The sequence below is a fragment of the Oncorhynchus gorbuscha genome, linkage group LG05 (genome assembly GCF_021184085.1).
Source record: "Oncorhynchus gorbuscha isolate QuinsamMale2020 ecotype Even-year linkage group LG05, OgorEven_v1.0, whole genome shotgun sequence".
In the NCBI taxonomy this organism is placed as follows: domain Eukaryota; kingdom Metazoa; phylum Chordata; class Actinopteri; order Salmoniformes; family Salmonidae; genus Oncorhynchus; species Oncorhynchus gorbuscha.
Window position 1 is genome coordinate 68243011 of NC_060177.1, and position 10099 is coordinate 68253109.

General features: G+C 41.8%; 2 protein-coding genes across 2 annotated transcripts; one reads left to right on the forward strand and one right to left on the reverse strand.

The window, feature by feature from the left end:
• Positions 1-3510: 3510 nt before the first annotated feature.
• Positions 3511-6943, forward strand: LOC124034919 (iron-sulfur cluster assembly enzyme ISCU, mitochondrial-like). Its single transcript, XM_046348315.1, is given in 6 exon segments — positions 3511-3516; positions 3814-3883; positions 3886-3908; positions 4287-4331; positions 4862-4927; positions 5026-6943. Coding segments are annotated over 6 exon segments (318 nt in total). The 3' UTR covers positions 5134-6943.
• Positions 4513-9565, reverse strand: LOC124036375 (oligodendrocyte-myelin glycoprotein). Its single transcript, XM_046350886.1, has 2 exons — positions 9063-9565; positions 4513-8650 (listed from the first exon to the last, which is right to left on the reverse strand). The coding sequence occupies exon 2, from the start codon at positions 8642-8644 to the stop codon at positions 7208-7210; it is 1437 nt and encodes a 478-aa protein (XP_046206842.1). The 5' UTR covers positions 8645-8650; positions 9063-9565; the 3' UTR covers positions 4513-7207.
• Positions 9566-10099: the final 534 nt, after the last annotated feature.

Consider the following 10099-nt stretch of genomic DNA (forward strand, 5'->3'; position numbering starts at 1 on the left):
CAAGGACTGTGGGGTCTCCTCCTCAGTGGCCAACGTGAGTAAGACATTTAAACATGTTAACCCTCGCAAGGCATTCGCAGACCAGCTGGCTGGTGTTTTTACGGACATATTCAATCTCGCTATCCCAGTCTGTTGTCCCCACGTGCATCAAGAAACTACAATTGTTCCTGTACCCAAGAATGCAAACTGAACTAAATTATTATCGCCCCGTAGCACTCACCTTTGTCATCATTAAGTGCTTTGAGAGACTAGTCAAGGATCATATCACCTCCACCTTACCTGTTACCCTAGACCCACTTAAATTTGTTTACCGTCCCAAAAGGTCCACAGACAATGCAATCACCGTCACACTGCCCTATCCCATCTGGACAAAAGGAATACCTATGTAAGAATGCTGTTCATTGACTACAGCTCAGCATTCAACACCATAGTACACTCCAAGCTCATCATTAAGCTCGAGGCCTTAGATCTGAACTCTGCCCTGTGCAATTGAGTCCTGGACTTCCTGATGGGCCGCCCCCAAGTGGTGAAGGTAGAAAACAACACCTCCACTTCGCTGATCCTCAACACTGGGGCCCCACAAGGGTATGTGCTCAGCCCCTCCTGTACTCCCTGTTCGCCCATGACTGCGTGGCCATACACGCCTCCAACTCAATCATCAAGTTTGCAGACAACACCACAGTGGTAGGCTTGATTACCAACAACAATGAGACCGCCTACAGGAAGGAGGTGAGGGCTCTGGGATTCTGGTGTCAAGAAAAGAACCTCTCACTCAACGTCAACAAAACAAATGAGATGATCGTGGACTTCAGGAAACAGCAGAGGGAGCACCCCCCTATCCACATCGATGGGACAGTAGTGGAGAGGGTATTAAGTTAAGTTCCTCGGCGTACACATCACGGACAAACTGAATTGGTCCACCCACACAGACAGCATCGTGAAGAAGGTGCAGCAGCGCCTCTTCAACCTCTGATCCAAGGTTTTACCAGCCTTGGTTGCGCAATCAATATGCTGATACAATTTAGGGAGTCTTGTTTTCAGATTAGCCTTGTTAAAATCCCCAGCTACAATGAATGCAGCCTCAGGAGATGTGGTTTCTAGTTTGCAAAGAGTCAAATAAAAAGTTTGTTCAGGGCCATCAATGTGTCTGCTTGGGGAGGAATATATACGGCTGTGATTATAATCGAAGATAATTCCCTTAGTAGATAATGCGGTCGACATTTGATTGTGAGGAATTCGAAGTCAGGTGAACAGAAGGACTTGAGTTCCTGTATGTCGTTGTGATCACACCACATCTCGTGAATCATAAGGCATACCCCCCTCTTCTTACCAGAAAGATGGTTGTTTCTGTCGGCGCGATGCGTGAAGAAACCAGCTGGCTGCACCGATTCCGTTAGCGTCTCGAGTGAGCCATGTTTCCGTTTAGCAAAGAACGTTACAGTCTCTGAAATGGTTGATACTAAATGATTTAACTTCATATGGAGGAATTAATCTCATTATTTAAGAAAAGCGGTAATATGTAGCACCCAAGGTGAGGGAGAGTTGAATGCTCTGGATTTTAAAACCTCTAATATAATATTTACGATTAAATGGATACAAAACTATTTAAGAAATAAGGATTGCATCTGGAATATCATCCCTAATTTAATATTCCAACAAATTGGTAGTCTTGAATTCTTACTCAAATGCAACTTTGATATGGGTAAAATCCCTACTAAGCTTGCTAACTTTCACAAACAAGTACTTCTAACTTGGAACTTCATGTACAAACACACTTCCCCTCATAAGTACACAATCTGGAATAATAAAGACATAAGATACAAAAACAAGTCTTTGTTTTTCCAGAACTGGTTTGACAACAACATTATTTGGGTTAAACAATTATTGAATAATGATGGACAACTATATGATTATCCAGAATTTATTAGAACACACAATGTTACATTCACTCCTGAGGAGTATCAAATAGTTGTTAGAGCTGTCCCTAAAGGTGCTATTCTTCTTGTAGGAGATTATAACAGTACTCCAAGTGCAACTGTTGAGGATTTTGTAGCCTCAATACAACTAGAACGAATGAACATTTTAAACTACAAATGTAATAACATGTATATAAGGAAACTATGTCCATATGTTACTATTCCCTCTGCTAAAATGTACTGTAGTGCAGCCCTAGGACAAGTGAACTGGAACAAAGTTTCATTGTTATCTGGTAAATATTGTATATCCAATAAGTTGAAAGAAGTATCATACAAACTCATTCATAGAATCTACCCTGTAAAGACCTTTATTATACACAGATTTAAAATAGCTATTGATAACAAATGTGTATTTTGTGATTGTGACCCAGAGACTCTTGACCATTTATTTTGGGACTGCTCTTGTGTCAGAAGATTTTGGTATGAGTTAGAAGATTTTATTTTAATATCAGAGTCTTTCAAATTAACATTAATAGTTGTTTCTTTTATGTTTTATTTTGAACCAAATGATATGGACCCTGATTTAACTTTCATTGTTAATTTGTTTATCTTTCATGGAAAACTTTCTTTGTCCATAAAATGAAGTGGGCAGAAAACAAACCCGTTATCTTATTTAAGATATAATTGAAATATTATTTTGAAATGATCAGTAAATGTAAAAATCAAAAAAGCAATACGCACCATAAGTATTTAACCAATTGAACATTAATCTTGATATGTAATACCCCTGTCTGTTAGGTTTATGTACTCTTTGTATATTTCTTTGTTTGTGTGTGTTTGTTGTGTTCATAATAAAATAAAATAAAAAAATATATTTTTAATTTTTTTCAAGTTGTAGCTAACGTTGTCCAGTGCTAGCTAACTATAGTACTGTTGACTAACACCATTCCGTACAAATTTGCGCAACCGCAGCATTCAAACGAGGCTGCAGTGTAAATTAATGGAACTAACTGTATTGGCATCAAAATCCTGAAGTGTGAACTACGTTTCTATTCAAGCGTTGATTTATTTACATGGTAATGGCCGGATAGTATTGGAGAGAAATTGAAAAACGAACTCTGATGTTTTACGTTAAATTGTGACGTACCATGACGTACGGCACGCATAATGCAGCTCATTCTGTGTCGTACAGCTTCTCACGCAGATAAGAAACAAAAGGGACAGGGTAAAGGGGGATACCAAGTCAATTGTACAACTGAATGCGTAATTATTAATTTTTAAACGTCATCACTGCAAGCCATCATGATTCCCAAAAGCCGCTGTTTACTTCTGAAGATAATTTAAGCGACGCCCTAAAAACCTGATTCAACTTCGACACAAACCTTCGAATAGGTATGTACTGACACGTAAAATAAATCTCTTTATAAAGAGTTTAAATAATATTTTAGAGGTGATAAATTGGACAGATCGGGGGAAAAAGCCGTATCCCACACGGCTAATCTCCCCATTCCCTATCGCGCAGTAGGCTTCGCTTCCCAATCCGCTATTTTTAAAAAGACCCGACAGAGCCTTCAATCATGCAGAGTCGGGCAGCATGAAGGTCTCGTCAATGATTTTGCTGGAAAGGGGAGAAATTGTACTTTACAATGGTATTCATATTACAGTTGACCTGGAAATATTACGTTTTTTGGGCGTTAAAATAAGGTAATTTGTATGTTACAGCGCGATGTACAAAAGTGAGTTAGCTAACAAGAAGTTGCTTCATCTTCACTGGCTGCTATATATTTGATCCTTATGCCATACTGCTACGAATAGCTTTTGTCCCCATATGTATGCTTTGTTTCCATGTCTTGAATGTCCCTTTCCTTGTATTGTGTCTTTTCTGTGCCATTCGCAGGTAGTGGACCACTATGAGAACCCAATAAATGTGGGTTCCTTAGACAAGAACGCCAATAATGTGGGGACTGGCTTGGGGACGTTATGAAACTCCAGGTATGTCAGTTCAAAAATCTTGCTTATGCCTTTTGTGTTTTTCCCTTTGTGCTGTTATCTGTGCCCAATAATGTTTGTACCATGTGTTGTGTTGCTGCCTTGCTATGTTGTGTCTTGGATCTCGTATGTGTTCTTGTTTTGTCCTATATTTTTTTGTTTTATTTTTAATCCTTGTCCCCGCAGGAGGCCTTTTGGTAGGCCGTCATTGTAAGTAAGAATTTGTTAACATATTTGCCAAATTAAATAAATGTGCAGTGGATTGTTTTGTAATCCTTTTGGTATTATTTGTTTTTCCTTGTCTGGGGTTTGATACTAAGTTCATAATAAGTATTGGTCTTTTCAGTCATGTGCAACTGTTAAATATCTGCTTGTCTGCAGATCCAAGTGGATGAAAAGGGAAAGATAGTGGATGCTAGTGTAACAGTATAACTTTAGTCCATCCCCTCGCCCCTACCCGGGCTCGAACCAGGGACCCTCTGCACACAGACAAGTCAACCACGAAGCATCGTTACCCATCGCTCCACAAAAGCCACGGCCCATGCAGAGCAAGGGGAACCACTACTTCAAGGTCTCAAAGCAAGTGACGTCACCGATTGAAACGCTATTAGCGCACACCACCGCTAACTAGCTAGCCGTTTCACATCGTTACACTCACCCCCCTTTTGACCTCCTCCTTTTCTGCAGCAACCAGTGATCCGGGTCAACAGCATCAATGTAACAGTAACTTTAATCCTCGCCCCGACCCAGGGGCGAACCAGGGACCCTCTGCACACACAGACAAGTCACCCACGAAGCATCGTTACCCATCGCTCCACAAAAGCCGCGGCCCTTGCAGAGCAAGGGGAACCACTACTTCAAGGTCTCAAAGCGAGTAACGTCACCGATTGAAACGCTATTAGCGTGCACCACCTCTAACTAGCTAGCTATTTCACATCGGTTACACTAGATTCAAGACCTTTGGCTGTGGCTCAGCCATTGCTTCCAGTTCTCTAGTAACAGAGTGGGTAAAGTGCAAATCTGTAAGTTGATCAGCCCAAATTTGACACACTACTCTTCTCTGCATCATGCTGGTAGGATTGGGGTTTAGGTTTATTCTCCTATATGTTTCCACTTGCAGATTGACGAAGCTCTTAAGATCAAGAACATTGATATTGCCAAAGAACTCTGCCTTCCACCAGTCAAGCTTCATTGCTCTAGTCAGTCAAACAAACTGATACTACAATAGGGACATGGTCTAATACCTACAGTGCCTTGCTTCAGAAGTATTCATACCCCTCGACTTATTCCACATTTTGTTACAGCCTGAATTCAAAGTGAGAGAGACTATTTAATCCATTATCTACACACAGTACCCCATGATTAAAGTTTAAACATGTTTGCAAATGTATTAAATTAGATATCTCACATACATACTGTAAAAGCATTCACAACCCTGAGTCAAACATGTTAGAATCAGCGATGGCAGCTGTGAGTCTTTCTAGGTAAATCTATAAGAGCTTTGCACACCTGGATTGTACAATATTTGTACATTTTTAAAGAACTTTCAAGTTGGTTGTTGATCATTGCTGGAGAGCCATTTTCAAGCCAATTTGAAGTAAAAACGACCTATGCCACCTTGGTAAGCAACTCCGGTGTACATTTGGCCTTGTGTTTTTAGGTTGTCCTGTTGAAAGATGCATTTGACTCCCAATGTCTATTGGAAAGGAAACTGAACCATGTTTTCCTCTAGGATTTTGCCTGTGCTTAGCTCTATTCTTTTTGTCCTTGCTGATAAGCATACCCATAACATGATGCAGCCACCGCCATGCTTGAAATTATGAAGTGGTACTCCCTGCTGTTGTATTCAGCACATAGTTAATATCTTTGCAAACATGATGCATGCTCTGGAATATTTTTTTTATTCTGTACAGGCTTCCTTTTCACGCTGTCATTTAGGTTAGTGTTGTTTCTCCTATCATAGCCTTTTAAGTCTCCATTGGTCTCATGGTGAAATCCCTGAGTGGTTTCTTCCTCTCTGGTAACAGAGTTAGGAAGGACACCTGTATCTTTGTAGTAACTGGGTGTATTTTAATAACTAAACCATGCTCAAAGTGATATTCAATGTCTGTTTTATTTTGACCCATCTACCAGTAGGTTTTTATTTTCTTTAAGGCATTGGAAAAACCTCCCTGGTCTTTTGTGGTTGAATCTGTGTTTGAAAATCACTGCTCAACTGAGGGACCTTACAATTCTGTGTGTGGGGTACAGAGATGAGGTACTCATTCAAAAATCACGTTGGACACAGTGAGTCCATGCAACTTAACATTTTTACTTTACTTGACTTGAATACTTGACTCAAGACATTTCAGCCTTTTATTTATTCATAAATGTTTAAAAACAATTCCAATTAGACCGTATGGGGTATTATGCGTAGGCCAGTGACACAACCTCAATTTAATCCATATGAAATTCAGGCTGTAACAATGTGTAAAGACTTTGTTTCTGAAGCCACTGTATATCCCAGATGTTGGCGCAAGATTTTATTTCTCCCTCTGTTATTCATCTCCATTTAGTGCTTGCAGAGGATGCTATAGGTGAATGCACCAATTTGTAAGTCGCTCTGGATAAGAGCGTCTGCTAAATGACTTAAATGTAAATGTCTATAAAGGCAGCCTTGGCAGACTACAGGCTCAAACAGAAGGAAACGAGGTGGTAGCAAAACTCAATCAGTCCCGGTTCTTTCCAATCGATTTGCTCTGACATCCTAACCACCTGTGTGATGCAGGCCTCAAAAGGTGAACATGACAGGTCAACAGTCATGGCCAAGTTCGGCGATGTGTAATTGATGCTTTCAGTTTAAACCGTATCAGAGCTGCTGGAGAGTGTGTGCTGTTAAGTTATGGCAGATGTTTAAGAATGGTTTGTTTGCTGTTATGTATGACAATTCTCAAATGATAATCCTAAATGTTGAAATGGAATAAAACTATTTTGTATTTACAACTCCCAAGAAAGGCATTTGAAACTTAATTAAAGGACTACATTTTTGATGTACATTACCAAAAATCTCATCAAGTTTTGTTTAGTTGGCTCTAAAGACAGCATCATGTTTCTGGTGGCAAATTACAACTAGACAATTGAGGTAGTTACATTTCAGTAATTGAACTGATAGTGCCATTGCACAAAAATATAAATACTGATCTTTTTCACTCTGGGGGACACATTGTCCCTACTGTTGATCTCAAATCACAGCAAGTGTGATTCATCCATCTGTGTGTTGCAGTTAAGATTTTGATACGATTATTTTAAAATACATTTTACTCTCATGATTGCTGAAATGGGGCCACCCTCTGGTTATGCGCAAGGATCCGTTTCAGGATCAGCAGCACTGCTACAATGAGAAGACCCACCAGCACACACAACACAGCCAACAGGCTTATAACTGCTGATGAGCCCTGTTGAGTGAGGGTTCTGGGAGTGGGCACAGGTAAGGAGCTAGCCTTGTTTGTGGAACTTGTTGCCTCTACAGCAATTGAATTACCAGGAGGATATCGGCCTGTAGAATTGTCTAAACACCTGGGCTCCTCAATTGGTAAAGAAGTGGTGGAAGGCTCCTTGGGTGGGGCTACAGATGGTGTTGAATTCAGAGACAAGCAGTCCTCATAGCTTAGATCCTGTAAAGTGTAGTGGTCAGAAAGAATCTGAAACAGAGCAGTATCTTGGTCTTGATAAGGTGCTTGAGTGGGGCTCTCTGCATTGTGAAATGTTCCCTTCAATTCTTGCTTTGATGAACCAGAGATACTTCCAAAATCCCTGGTTTTGATGGATGAGTATAGAAAACCAGGCACAAGGGTTTTCACTGTGAAGGTACCCAGCTGTCTCTCTGGCTTGGTGGTGAAACTAAGGTGAGAGACTTTCTCATTAGGCTTTAGAACCCGTGGACAGATAGCCATGACAGATAGGGTTAGGAGCATGTGATGTGCAAGGTGTGTTGGTTCGGCACACACCAGGTCAGTGGCCATCTTCAGCCTTCCATTCAGTAGCCACCGGTACAGGTACAGGATGTCACACTCACACACCCACAGGTTGTTGGCCAGCTCCACAGAATGGAGACTTGGCAGCCCATCAAAGGCGCTCTCTGGCACTGAGCGCAGGCAGTTGCTGTTGATCTTCAGGACCTGCAAGTTGACCAGTGCATTCAGCGAGGGGAGGTCCAGGGCAGAGATGCAGTTAGCTGATAGGTCTAAGTGGGTGAGGGAGGCTGGCAGGTTCAGAGGCAGGCTGGTTAGTCGGTTCCCTTTCAGTGTCAGAACCTGCAGCCTCCCCAGGCCCAGCAGAGCCCCTGGCTGGATGGCACGGATGCGGTTGTCCTCCAGGTCTAAGCGGGTGAGGTTGCCCAACTGGCGCAGGGCCCCGGTGGTAATGTAGGTGATGCGGTTCTTCTGCAGCTGCAGGGTCTCCAGGCTGGGGGGCAGGCCCCGGGGGAAGTGAGCCAGTTGGTTGTGGCTGAGGATGAGCTCTTGCAAGCTAAAGAAGGGCCGAAGTAGGTGGTCCACATTACAGAGCTGGTTCCGGGCCACAGAGAGGACAGATGTGTTGAGAGGGACGGAGACTGGAAAGGACCTCAGGCCCAGGGACTCACAGAGGACCAGCAGCCCAGGGTGAGGACAGCAGCAGCCTTCTGGACAGGGGGATGTCACAAGGCAGGCCAGTGGAGACACACAGAGAACCAGTAGGAGACCATAGAGGCACCACAGCATGGCTCACTTGGAGGAAGAGGAAGGAGAAAGGACAAGGCAACATTAGACATGGAGATAGGTAGATTGCAGCTTGTGTCTAGCTACTAATGACTAACTAATCAGGATAAAACTACAGCAGCATGCAAGGCATTTAGTATCAGACAACTGTGTGTGTTTCTGATACCGAAGGCAGTTTCAGAGGCTGATGTCCATTTGGATGGATATAACTATAAGGAAGGAGAGTCACTCAGACTATTCAGAGCTGTTATTCCATATGAAGCTTGGATGTTTTAAAAGATAAGACCGTGCTGATATAGTGAATCCAATGTGTTCAATGACTTAACTGAATAAATAAACATTTTTGAAAAAACAGCCATCATTGTAAATCACAAAGTAATTGGCATACATTTTTATACACAACCTGTAACTACTACTGTACCATTCTTCCAAGGCTCTGTTTCATCCGCTCTTCCCAAGAAGCTGACCAGCCAAGACGGCTATGATCCACTGTGTGACTGACTCTCTCCAGAAACCACAGTCTTTGACAATTCCAACCAGCTGCCCATCAAAGTTTAATGAACCCGTAAGGTGCTCTGTTACCAGTTTTGTATCCTCTTCATCTTCCAAATGAATTCAATGTTCCTATTCCTTTAAGGGCAGATGGACAACACTGAAGTCTAAAAATAGAAACACAGCAATAGTCTCTTTCAGGAGCAGATCTCCCTCTGGTAGCGTCTTCTCTACGGTTATCTTCCAGGTCATGTGGAATCCTTTAGCATCCTGTCACTCTGTGAAGTACGATTAAATGAAGCCAAGTCAGTGTTATTGACAGCCCGAGACACTTTGGGTGGTCCTGTCCTGTGGTTGTGTGCCTTCTGTTCTCCAGGTGGACAGAGTTAGAGTGCAGGGGTAGTATTATTCCAGAATTATTTAGCACCTTGTTGACAAAAGAGCAGGGAATCAGATCCTGGTGCGAGGCTCCTTCAGGGCTCACCTTTCAGGCACGACAAGGCTTCACTTGCTTTTGGGCTGTTCTGCCTTCATCTTTGATGTTTGTTCTTTCTTAACGTGACTGAATAACTGGCCTTCTGCCATGGGATCAAACTTCGTTTTCACTTTGAAAATAAATTGGTATTTATGATATACATGCCTCCCCTTTCTGTGAAAAAGAGCAATCAGATATTTTAAAATTAAATCATAAACATCGCAATCAATGCTTTATTTTTTCTGTAACGGATATTGCAATTATTTCTGCACCGTTATTTATAGGCATTTTCATATTAAGGCATCAACAGTTTTTTAGGGTCTGGTTTTAATTGTTTCTTGCAACAAACAGCTGCTACATCCTCTCACAATACGTACAATGTTTGCAGGAGGGCAGCAGTTGCATGCCATTTAACTAATAGCTTACATTTTCTTTTCAGGAAATAGGCAAATCTTTACATGTCCCTGGTACAAAATCAGATAAGTGATTTA